This window comes from Pyrus communis, chromosome 9 (genome assembly GCF_041283825.1).
Source record: "Pyrus communis isolate YQ-2024b chromosome 9, ASM4128382v1, whole genome shotgun sequence".
Classification (NCBI taxonomy): Eukaryota; Viridiplantae; Streptophyta; class Magnoliopsida; order Rosales; family Rosaceae; genus Pyrus; species Pyrus communis.
Window position 1 is genome coordinate 22,295,484 of NC_142573.1, and position 12,391 is coordinate 22,307,874.

At 35.3% G+C, this 12,391-nt stretch overlaps 2 protein-coding genes across 2 annotated transcripts; both read right to left on the reverse strand.

Moving 5' to 3' along the window:
- Window positions 1–400: 400 nt before the first annotated feature.
- LOC137740686 (uncharacterized) lies at window positions 401–1,037 on the reverse strand. The gene is made up of 2 exons (XM_068480517.2): window positions 935–1,037; window positions 401–849 (listed from the first exon to the last, which is right to left on the reverse strand). Exons 1-2 carry the CDS (start codon window positions 1,035–1,037, stop codon window positions 401–403), a joined length of 552 nt encoding a protein of 183 aa, XP_068336618.2.
- Window positions 1,038–6,291: 5,254 nt separating this feature from the next.
- LOC148694416 (F-box/RNI superfamily protein) lies at window positions 6,292–7,209 on the reverse strand. The gene is made up of 2 exons (XM_088699608.1): window positions 7,118–7,209; window positions 6,292–6,634 (listed from the first exon to the last, which is right to left on the reverse strand). The coding sequence occupies exons 1-2, from the start codon at window positions 7,168–7,170 to the stop codon at window positions 6,397–6,399; spliced, it is 291 nt and encodes a 96-aa protein (XP_088555734.1). The 5' UTR covers window positions 7,171–7,209; the 3' UTR covers window positions 6,292–6,396.
- Window positions 7,210–12,391: the final 5,182 nt, after the last annotated feature.

Below are 12,391 nucleotides of genomic sequence, written 5' to 3' on the forward strand. Positions count from 1 at the left end.
CAAATTGAGCCATTGTTTCGGGTTTGAAGCAACCATTATCACATCGCAAATTCTTAACAATTGCCTCCTCAAGTATGGACAACAAGGCATCTTCTTCATATTGTTTCCAAACCCTTCTACTTCCTTTTGGTTGACTACTTTGTTCACTTTCCATTCCAATAATTACGTACACAATAAGATAGCATATAATCAATTGTGCATATAATTAATAGTAAGTGATAAAAAACATAAGCAAATCATCACACTTTTTAAATAAATACATAACTAGGTCACACTTTGTTCGAATAAAGTATCATAACCGAATCACACTTTGTCCCACAATACATAAGAAATCACTATCTGTTCAAATAACAAACCATAACCAAATCATAACATGCATACATAAGAAAATTTAATCAAATCACACTTGTGCATGCCACTCATTGTACATATTCATAGCCAAAGTGTTTCTCCATGCAGTCCATTCTTGTGTAGGTTGAACAGTCTCAATCATATCATCATCACCATCACTTTCAAATTCGTCCAAGTTTAGGATTTCATTTTCTATTGGATTAGCTAACATATGTCTTTTAATAAGATTATATAATATGCAGTAGGCTGTCATAATCCTAAGTTGTGTTTTAATTGGGAAAAATGATGGACCCCTTAAGATGCTCCAACACATCTTAAGTAGTCCAAAACATCTCTCAATGACATTTATAGCTGCAACATGTTTCATATTGAAATACTCCTCATGATTAATTGGGAGTCTTCGATTTCTCCACTCCGAGAGATGGTAACACACTCCCCTATATGGTGCATGGTATCCTGGACCATTTGTGTACCCACCATCCACAAGGTAGTAACACCCTAACACACCAAAAAATGTATATTACAAATATATAAGAAAATTGAGGATTCAAATTACTAATATAAACAAATAATCTATTGTTACCCATGGGAACTTTTAATCCCAATGGTCTACGAATCGCATCTTGGAGTAGTCGAGAATGGGTGGCCAACCCTTCCCAACCTGGGTATACAAATATAAAATTCATGTCTAGATTACAAACTTCCAACATATTGATCGTAATCTCTCCCTTCCTTGATCGGTATCTTGGTTTATCACTCTCAGGGACATGAATGTTAATGTAAGTCCCATCCAATGCCCCCAAGCAATTCTAAAAACAAATCATTAACATTAGTAATTAAGCTCAATATATTTAATTACATTAATTTTAGAAGTATTTTTTATAAAATATAAAGAATACCTCAAACCAACTCCATTTAGGATCTGGGTAGGCATTAGGAATGGGTTCTGGCACTTTCAAAAGTTTACCTTGTAGCCTTGACACTCCATGTAAAATGGAATTGAAATACCTACTTATGCTCTCCCTCGATCGACAAAACCTAGTCCCAATTGTACCGTGATTTTGGAGGGTATAAGCAAGCGGGTCTTTATCGTATAAAGTAGGTGAGCCTGAATTATTTAATTTGGTGACTATTTAATACAAATGGATACCAAACACCGTACTCCGTATTATTAGTACTATCCGGTGCCTTATACGGTGTGCCAAACGAGACTTAAGTTTTTTAATCGTTCAAATTTAATTTTTGGAATTTTAACTAAAAATTTTTAATACATACGATATTTCTTTATTTTTTTAACAAAATGATATCATTTACATTAAGACCATTTCTAACATTTGGGTTACATCTAAAATTTTTAACCCAAAAACAATTTTTCTCCTCCAACCCTTCTTGGTTAAATTTTTAGCCCGATATTATTAAAGAATAAATTTAGGATAATTTTTTTTTTCTTAAAGTAACATTTAAAAACAAAAATTATGTAAACTATCCTAATTTAATTTTATGAACATTTTAACCTAAAAATAATTAGATTCCAACAAATATTGAAAACCACTAAACCGACACTATGAAACTCGTGGAACACTATGAAAGAATATGAAACACATAAAGTAATTTTTTTTAATTACTTTTGCCGTTGAATTTAAATTTGGACCATTTGATCTTTTCTTGTACTGTTGGATTTGATCATATTAAATCTTAGCCGTTAAATTTAATGAATTTATAAATATAAAACTAAAAAAATACACATATATGGTGGATCAATCCCACTAATCCAAAGGGAATCTTGAGCTAAATTTGCCCCAAGGGTTGGAGCAAGTTAGAGTAAGTTTATAACCTAAAATTTGAGTTTTACTCCAAAGGTTGGAGTAGGTCTAAGAAGGTGGGGGTGGGCTTAGCCTCGCAATAGGCTAGCAATAATGTGGTTCAAATTCAACTTTGATAAGAGTCGAACTTAAGACTTCTCACGTACAAGTGAAGAGGAATACCTCTAGACCGCAGTACTAAGTGGTAATACATACGATATTATCTATATTAAGGGATGTTTTTTTTTTTGGAGGGGGGCCAAGTCTCCCAATGGGCTAGCCATAATAATTTGATTCAAATTCGTTTTTGGCAAGAATTAAACCTAAGACCTCTCACTTACAAGTGAAGAGGAATACCACTATATCGTAGTACTAAGGGGCCAATTTGGGATTGTTGTGCTTTTTAAAGTGCTGCTTCAGCTGTAAAGTAAAGCAGTTGCGCGTTTGGTAAACTGTATTTATAAAAATGTTGCGAGTATGAAAGTCATTATAATGGTGTTTGGTAAATATTATTATAAAAGTATTGTACTAATGTATAATGATAAAAATAGACATGATTTTAAAAGTGCTTGTGACTTATTTGATTTAAAAAAAAAAAAATAGATTTTCAGTTGTTACTAATTTTTTTTTCTTTAAAATTATCTTAACCTTGGCATTGCCGGAAGAAAAAATAAAAATAAAACAACTATCTTTTAATTGTATCAGTGTTCTAAAAATTCCCGCCTAGCCCCGCATAGGCACTAGGCTCAACCACCGTCCCGATTAATCCCTAAGTGTTAGAAAATTATGAACGCCTAGGCACCCAACTAGCCCGCCTATATCCACCTAGGTACAACTCTCACTTAGACAAAAATAGATAACTTTTATTTTGTACTTTATTTTTTCAATAAACTGTAAAAAAAGCTTGTTGAATAATTGGATAAACACTCATTATATGATTGTTTCTCATATTTTCAGCATATGCCATATCGAAATATATACCAACAACATTAACGGTTGAATTGTTGAAACTAATTTTGCAAACAACAAAAATCATCAAAGGAATTGAATATGCTCAAATTTCCCTCACTCTAGCCCAACAAAACATTTAATTTTAGTTGGTGAACTGTAAACCCTAAATCATAGAATATACCTTTACCAAATGAAACTTGGAAAGATTCGGTGTGCAAAATGTGGCATTTTACGTGCCCAACTTTTCTCTTGGCGCAAAAACTTTGCCTAATGAAGAAAAGTGCTCATCGAACGATGTTTGTCAAGTAAAGGGCTTTGAAAAACCAAAACATTGACCACTTTTGCTCGATGAACTGTTTTATTCCGTTGGATAAAGTTACTTTCTCTGACAAAAGTTGATTCGTCAAGCGAAATTCCCAAAAAATTTTAGTAGATATTGTTATGTTTTTACAGAGCTACTATGCTACATATAGCTAGAGTGCCCAGAAATACAAGCAACAATATGACAAAAGATTACTGCAAAGTTAATTAAAAAAAAAAAAAACTTATGCTGTTGGAACTTTCCTCCGAACTTAAAACTAATAAATTAAAATGACTAACTTCATTGGAACAATAGATCAATATTTATCAAACCCATGAGTCATTTTATAGAACAAACATCACCACGCAAGAAAAAGAGAAAAAGCACACCCACAAGAAAAATGAACTCTTTAATACAAGAACCATAAAGTCCAAAGCTTGAGTTCGTACCTTCGAAGAGTTCAAAGAGATTGACTGAGAAATATGCAGGTGAGGTTGTGCAAGTTCAGGAATTAGGGCTAGGGTTTTCCGTATATCAGCAGTGCTCTTCTAAGGTCCTCTTTTTGAGGACCTGTAAGGATCTCTTTTATATTAGTCATAGGATTAATCTAACGGTAGAAAAACTATTGAGTTTATATAATCCTGTTACACTAAAACAAAATCAAAACACCATAAAAATAAAAATTGGGTTCACGCTCAAATTTTCGACGTTGAAGGAGAGCAACGCGACCCGATTTCACAGTGCCCTCAGAAAATTAAAATTCTCTTCGAAGCTACGAAAAGGTATTTCCCTTGTAGTTGTATTGATTTCAATTTCTCCCCCCTCGTTGTTGAAAAAAAAGTAGAACGGAAACTGTAATTTAATCGAGAGCACCATTCTTCTTTTAATTGGGTTTCATCTAATGCTCTCCTAATAGCACCATTCTATTTTATATTCCTTTGTGGTGATGGTTCAACCTCGACTCCATTCTTCCTTTTTTTTTTGCTTCACTTTTAATTTTAATTGCAGATTGTTGTATGATGGAGGAACAATCTTCCTAGGAACGATCTCGAACTGTTAGCAATGATCTTCAAGTGTGGGAGCGTAGCAGTAGAGAGGGAGGGTTAGGACGACGTCCTTGACAAAAGATTTCCTCTGAGATTGAACGGGTTGCAATTTTGCTCCTCTCTCACGAAGTAGGAACGAAGGATGAGCGTGAAGCCTGTTAGCGCGTTTTGATTTTATTTAGGTGTAATAGGTTTATATAAACTCATAAATTTTTTTACCGTAAGATTAATCCTATAACTTATATAAAAGAGGTCCTCACAGGTCCTCAGAAAAAGGACCTTAGGAGAGTATTGATGTTCCGTATATATAACAGAGTTTAAGAAAATGGTGGTAGATGAAGTCATTTAGAAAAATAAAAGGGGTATTGTAGGTATAGAGAAATTTTCATTACTTTTTTAGTGTTTTGATAATTGCTTCTTTTTAAAGTATCTTTGGAAAACAATCCAACGATAGATTTTAAAAACTGCTATAAGAAGGCCCAAACTTTAAAGATAAGCAAGCTCATAAATATTTACCAAACAAATTTTAGCGTTTTTGATCTTGTACCATCGGATAACACGTTATTTAAAACAAATTACTTTAAAACAAAACAATTTTTAAGAGGAAAAAAATAATTCTATACGGAAACTAACCGGCATAGTTTGAGTATTTTTTAATAATAAATCTAAAAATACATTTGGAGACTCTTTGGTTGAACCATAACATTTCGTGAACAACCCCAAACCAGCGTGCTAGTGTATGAGTAACCCTCCATTATATCTGCAAATCATACGTAACTAAAGGCATGTGACAGGGAGTTATAAATTCTTCTTTTGGAATAAGTCGTTTTTTATTGTGGAACCAAAAATAATTTCAAAAATTATAGAGCTAATATTTGGATTTTTGGACGAGAAAGATGAGATTACTTTCGAGGCACACCTTAATTCTCACGCACATGCAATGGATAATAACAGATCAATCAAGGAAAAGTCAAAGGTGATCAATATAGTATTTATTCAAATCTCTCTCATCACTCCTCATCAATCCCTTATTGATTTTATTCAAAAGGTAACTCCCAAAACTTCCTATTTAATTTAGGAATAATTGTCATGTTGATTGCAAGATAATATTTCACATAATACCTTGCAATTATTCACCCAATTAAACCATATATGGCCAGCCACTCTCCTATACATACCCACTTATCCCACTAAAATGTTAAGCCATTTACTACGCACAAACTCCTAATCACTGCACGATGTACGATGAACGGACACGATTAATTGATCCTCTGGATCCCCACAAAAAGAATCTGAAGAGGATCCTGTTCCTTTGTAATGCATATAGTGCAATTTTAATCCCTACTATCCAAAATTATGTGTTAATACCTGTGAAATTAATTCTCAACATTGGGTCATTGAAATATATCAAAAGAGTTCGAAAATATTGATCAAGGTTATGCCACTTATTGCAATATATTGTTGGTTTTTTAGCCAAAGTGGTTCCTAAGATTTGTATAACTTATTATTTTGGTCTCTGGGATTTGAAATCAATAAAAGTGATCACTGAGTTTGTCTACTATCAATCATTTTGGTCATTCCATAAAAAATTATATTAAATAAGGACTAAAATGACAAAAATACCTTCAATTTAATAAACAATGGGCCAAATGATTTGACAAAAATTAAGGATATTTTTGTCATTCTAGCATTATTTAATGGAAATTTTTCATGGAGTGATCAAAATGATTGATGGTGGACAAACTCAGAGACTACTTCAAGTGATTTCAAATCTCAAAGACCAATGTGAGGAATTATGTAAATCGCATGGACCATTTTTGGCTAAGAAGCCTATATTATTTGTTCACCAAAGTGGCTTAAGTACATAAATATAGTATATATTGTGCGTCCATTTATTTGCATAAAGGGAAAAATTAATTAATTAATCAATCAATTAGTTTTCATATTATGAAAACCAATTGACACCCATATCCTTAACAGATCCTGGAGAAATTTCGTCCAACACTTTCTCTTGGCCCTTGGGGTAATATATTCCAGTCTTCTCATGGGGAATCCATATATTGTTATCATTATTTTCTCCCATTTGGTTCTTGTTCTTCGCTTCATCACCTTCAGACTTCACCGTCTCACGTACCATATCTGCAGAAGAGCTTTGCTTATGAAAACCTTTTCGACTCATTGGCCTGCACAAGTACGTATATATATGTTAGACAAGAAAGTTGAGCTAGCTAGAGCTTGATTAAACAATATATTGTAGAAATCCGCCGTGAGTTTATTTTTTGAATCTTCATAAAGTGTGTTGGTACGTTACAAATATTTTCAAAAATTAAATCATGCAAAATTTTGGATCTCGATCTCCACTCTTAGCTTAGCAGAATTGAGTTAAATGATGGATTTGTCTCTGTTGATATCAGAACAAGCAACTTTGTTGCATGTCATATCGAATTTAGCCACATATATACTCCACATCAAGCAGCATACATATACATTTAAATTCAAATGCAGTAGTCAGTATTTGACTCAATTGAATCTAGCCACACACGAGAAGACACGCATGTGGTGAGAATGTACGAATGATCACATCCTAAGTGTTGCATCTATTATATTTAACATATCACATGTCAAACGATATCACGATCGGACAGATTATAAAGAGGAATGCTTACTTGAAAACCACGGAGTTCATGGTCTGTGCTCCTCTTGCAAAAACCGTAGCCATTTATTTCTCTCTCTCTCTCTCTCTCTCTCTCTCTCTGTGAAGGATATGCAGCTGCCAGTTGTATCTTCGTAGCATTGGTATGCAGTTGATATATATACAAGGATTGAAGGGAAGATTTGATCGATGAAAAGATAAATAAAATAAAAAATAAAAAGGAATGGGAGGAGGATAACAGCATACCATTATCATGGATCATATCCATTTCTCTCTTCCCAATGGAGAATTTTGTCATGGCCGTATGGGACCATTTGAGCATGTACGTCACTACCTATAGTCGACGATAGTTTATCTGGATCATGAATGATGGTTGATCATTAATGGAGCTACGTCAACCATCGATTTTTTTTTATACACCTAATTCTCAACCGGCTTATTATTTTTTAGACTACTTCTACAAATAACATGTGTTTGGGTTAATATTTGACGATGGGTTTTGCAAGTGACTAAGGTCCAAAGATGTCAAAATGAGTGGAGACTTGCCCGAGGCCCAGCCGACAAGCCTGTAACAAATTGGCGCCTTCTCAATTAAAACATAGGCCACATGCCTTGGAGTGAAGTGACAAGTGATGGAGATCAACTCACTAGCAACCAAAAAGCACTTTCTAGTGGCACTACAAGTAAAAAAATGATGACTCACTACCCTTGGAAGCCCTCGGCCAAGAACAAAGCTAAAAGCAGTCTAGCCAAATCGTCTATAAAAGGGGAAACAAGCATCAGAGACAAGGACACTCAACCAATCAAACTCAATAACATACAAACTCTACTCTCAAGCTAGTTCGTACCCAGAAAAGCTAAAACTTGCCCAGATTCAGTTCTTTTAGCTGTATTCCCAGTTGATAGGAGCATATTTAGGCGACTTACTTAGCTTGTTTTCGTGCATTTATATTGTTAATTCATAGTTGTTTTAGTAGTTTAAGCCATTTTCGTGTGTTTTTAGGTTCATATGGCTAAGGAAGCAAAAAGATGCATTTTGGAGCATTTTGGAGCAAAATTGGACTTGGAATGGATAGCTTATGTTTGGAGCAAAAGGAATGGACGAAATTGAAGGATTCCTAATCCATTGCAGCCACATGCACCCATAATCATTCACACCTTGCAGCCACATGTATTCCTCATTGCAGCCACATTCTTCCATTCCCACCTCAATCATTCACCCTAGCTGTTTTTCACATGCATATCAACACATTTCAGCCATTCCACATGCACTCATTGTCATTCCACTTCAACCCACATGCATTTCCAACCCACATGTCCCTTTAATTAATTTAACCTAGCTGTCATTGCACATGCATTCCTTTAATCACATGCATTCCTATTCTTTAAAACATTCACCCATAACCATACACTTCACCCATCAGATTTCCAACCCACATGCACTTCCCCCTTTATCATTTCAGCACATGCACTTCCCACTTCATCATTTCAGCCACCAAACATCCACATGCATTCATCCTAGCTGTTTTGCACATGCATTCACTTAACCTAGCTGTCATGTTCCCTCTCCCATCCATTCATCTCCCTATAAAAACCATACACACCTCAATTCATTCACACATTCCCATATTCAGAAATTCATTCACTCTTCCATATTCCAGAAATTCACCAAAACCCCTCCCCCTTTGCCGTGCAAATCCACCACTTCCCTACTAATCCAAACACCACAAAAACAATCCATTGCCGTGCCTATCACTCCTGACAAATCCTTAGACCTTGTGATACAACAACGAGGAAGAGAAGAGTGCCTAAACGTTCATACAATTCAAGTTTGAGTTGTTGGAATGTTTAGGTGTTTCTTTGATTTCAAAGTTATGAGGAACTAAACCCCCCTTGGCTAGGGGGGGATTCGAAATACATGTTTATGCTTGCATTTTGATTTGATTACTTCTAATTGCGTTTCATAAGTTGTGGATTCAATTTGTTTAACTGTTTGATTGATAACTTATTTATGTATGTTTATTGAGAGTGCACACTTAATTTTCATGCATGAATATGACGCTAGAATATAAGTGAGTTTCACCTAATAGTTACGAACTTATATTCACAAGTAGTGGAGGTTGCTTATAAACAATCGCGTTAAATAAATTCTTGGCATAAGTTTCATGCAATCATAGTAACGAATGCCTCGTCAACACTTATAGTTTTCAAAGAACTTAATGATTCTTGCTTGTATCTCTATTATGCAATTCATGTAGGGAACTTGTGGGGAATGCTTTGGGTTGTCGTATGCAATCATCCAATTCATTAACTTAAGGAAAACTTGACGGTTAATTTAAGCGGACCTAATTAACCCGGGGTGATGAGTTTCATGGTTTATTGAAACGCAATTGGAAATCGTTTTATTATGCAAGTATAACATATGTGGAGATGAACCCCGTACACAACTTTCCATCCATTCTATTTCATCACATTCATATTTACATTTTGCTTTAAATTACAATTTGTTCATTTAGTTTAATTTCGTCCAAATTTCAATCCCCCTTTACTTTATTGTCCAAATTAGTTAGAAAGTGTCTTAGTTTGTGTTTATAAGTGTTTTGATTCAATTTGTTGCACAAATTCGTCCAAATTCACCAAAGTGCTCAAAACTGCCCAGAAAGTGTTTTTAAGGCAGTTTTGAGTGTTTTGGGTGATGTTTGAGTCTTTTGGTTTGTTTTAGTGTTTTAAAGTTTAGTTTTACATTCTTTGAGTCTAGTTTAGTATTTTATATAAGTTTTAGTGTTTTAAAGTTTAGTTTTACATTCTTTGAATATAAGTTCGTAACTATTAGGTGAAACTCACTTATATTCTAGCGTCATATTCATGCATGAAAATTAAGTGTGCACTCTCAATAAACATACATAAATAAGTTATCAATCAAACAGTTAAACAAATTGAATCCACAACTTATGAAACGCAATTAGAAGTAATCAAATCAAAATGCAAGCATAAACATGTATTTCGAATCCCCCCCTAGCCAAGGGGGGGTTTAGTTCCTCATAACTTTGAAATCAAAGAAACACCTAAACATTCCAACAACTCAAACTTGAATTGTATGAACGTTTAGGCACTCTTCTCTTCCTCGTTGTTGTATCACAAGGTCTAAGGATTTGTCAGGAGTGATAGGCACGGCAATGGATTGTTTTTGTGGTGTTTGGATTAGTAGGGAAGTGGTGGATTTGCACGGCAAAGGGGGAGGGGTTTTGGTGAATTTCTGGAATATGGAAGAGTGAATGAATTTCTGAATATGGGAATGTGTGAATGAATTGAGGTGTGTATGGTTTTTATAGGGAGATGAATGGATGGGAGAGGGAACATGACAGCTAGGTTAAGTGAATGCATGTGCAAAACAGCTAGGATGAATGCATGTGGATGTTTGGTGGCTGAAATGATGAAGTGGGAAGTGCATGTGCTGAAATGATAAAGGGGGAAGTGCATGTGGGTTGGAAATCTGATGGGTGAAGTGTATGGTTATGGGTGAATGTTTTAAAGAATAGGAATGCATGTGATTAAAGGAATGCATGTGCAATGACAGCTAGGTTAAATTAATTAAAGGGACATGTGGGTTGGAAATGCATGTGGGTTGAAGTGGAATGACAATGAGTGCATGTGGAATGGCTGAAATGTGTTGATATGCATGTGAAAAACAGCTAGGGTGAATGATTGAGGTGGGAATGGAAGAATGTGGCTGCAATGAGGAATACATGTGGCTGCAAGGTGTGAATGATTATGGGTGCATGTGGCTGCAATGGATTAGGAATCCTTCAATTTCGTCCATTCCTTTTGCTCCAAACATAAGCTATCCATTCCAAGTCCAATTTTGCTCCAAAATGCATCTTTTTGCTTCCTTAGCCATATGAACCTAAAAACACACGAAAATGGCTTAAACTACTAAAACAACTATGAATTAACAATATAAATGCACGAAAACAAGCTAAGTAAGTCGCCTAAATATGCTCCTATCACCAGTAGAAAAGCTATCTTTTGTCTGTTGTAAAAGCTTTGCTACCTTCACTTAGTATTGTAGTATCAATTCCCTCAAGTAGAACTTAGTTATCTACCACCCTTTTTAGCATACAAACCTTTATGAACTCAAAGACAAGTAGCTACAAGAAGTTCAACCTTACCCGACAAGGTGAAATCTTGCCCAAGTCTCTTTGTATGTACTTGTATTTGGTAGATCTATTGCTATATATGCTTTTCATTGTATATTCAAGTCATTATCAACTGTTTTCCACCTAAGAAATCCCATTTACATTCGAATCTGGTTAAGTTAAGAAACTTGCTTTCATTGAGAACAAACCGTATTCAAGGACATTGTTAAAAGGGTCATGAACTCCCTTCATCCTGAACATACAAGATTATGAACTAAAAGTCCTTATTTACAAGGCAAGAACAAAACTTAATGCAGACTTAACTTATCTATGATGATCCCTTGATAGCAGGAAGTTTAAGTGACTTAGGACGTAAGTAATCGACTTAAATCACACCTACTCAACATCTATTATACTGAGATAATAATGGCACACCTAAATACTTGTTAGTTTTGATTACGACCCTCAAGGCCTATAGCCTTACAAAAACACCCTTCAAACTAACTTTGATCTTTTGTAGTACACCAAGTAACAAGAAATCGCCCGACAACCAACCTCAATGCAAGTGCCAAACCTCATAGAGGAGCTGTGCCAAGGCCAAATCCTTACCCGAACATAGTTTTGGCACGCTCAGTGGGACCTTGATAATTTTGTATGTCCAGAAGAGGGAAGGAACAAACTTTCAAGTGGAACGTAGAGTACAGGCAACCACATTGTCCAAAAAGATTAAACATGACCGATCACTCTAAAGATTTCCCCTCCCTACGAGGTCCAGCTATTTTGGGAAGCCCGACTTCATCTGAAAAGTTAGGTGGCAAGGTTACCAAAGAAGACTTGCAAGCCACCATGGTGCAAGTATTAAAAAGAATGGAGAAGATTTCTCTGAAGACCAAAGGAGAAGTGAGCAGACTCTGTTCCTTAACAAGGAGTCTGCAGAGGAAGTTAAAGTTGGAGTATTCTTTGCCAAGGAATGATCAAACCAGAGAAGTGATCAGGGAGACAAGCCCTAAGAATGAACCAATGATTCCCCTATTTCCTTTGCTCAAGGAAAAGAATGATAGGGGGAAAAAGAAGGAAGCACCTGGAACTAGTCGACCAGAGGAGTAAGAGATCCTGGAAGGAGATTTGCACGACCCCCTATTATTCCCACT

Coding starts and splice junctions, on each gene's coding strand:
- LOC137740686 (XM_068480517.2), bottom strand. CDS start 1,037: ATGAATTTTATATTTGTATACCCAGGTTGGGAAGGGTTGGCCACCCAT. Junction 850..934: donor GGGATTAAAAGTTCCCATGG/GTAACAATAGAT, acceptor TTGGTGTGTTAG/GGTGTTACTACCTTGTGGAT.
- LOC148694416 (XM_088699608.1), bottom strand. CDS start 7,170: ATGGCTACGGTTTTTGCAAGAGGAGCACAGACCATGAACTCCGTGGTT. Junction 6,635..7,117: donor ATGAACTCCGTGGTTTTCAA/GTAAGCATTCCT, acceptor GTACTTGTGCAG/GCCAATGAGTCGAAAAGGTT.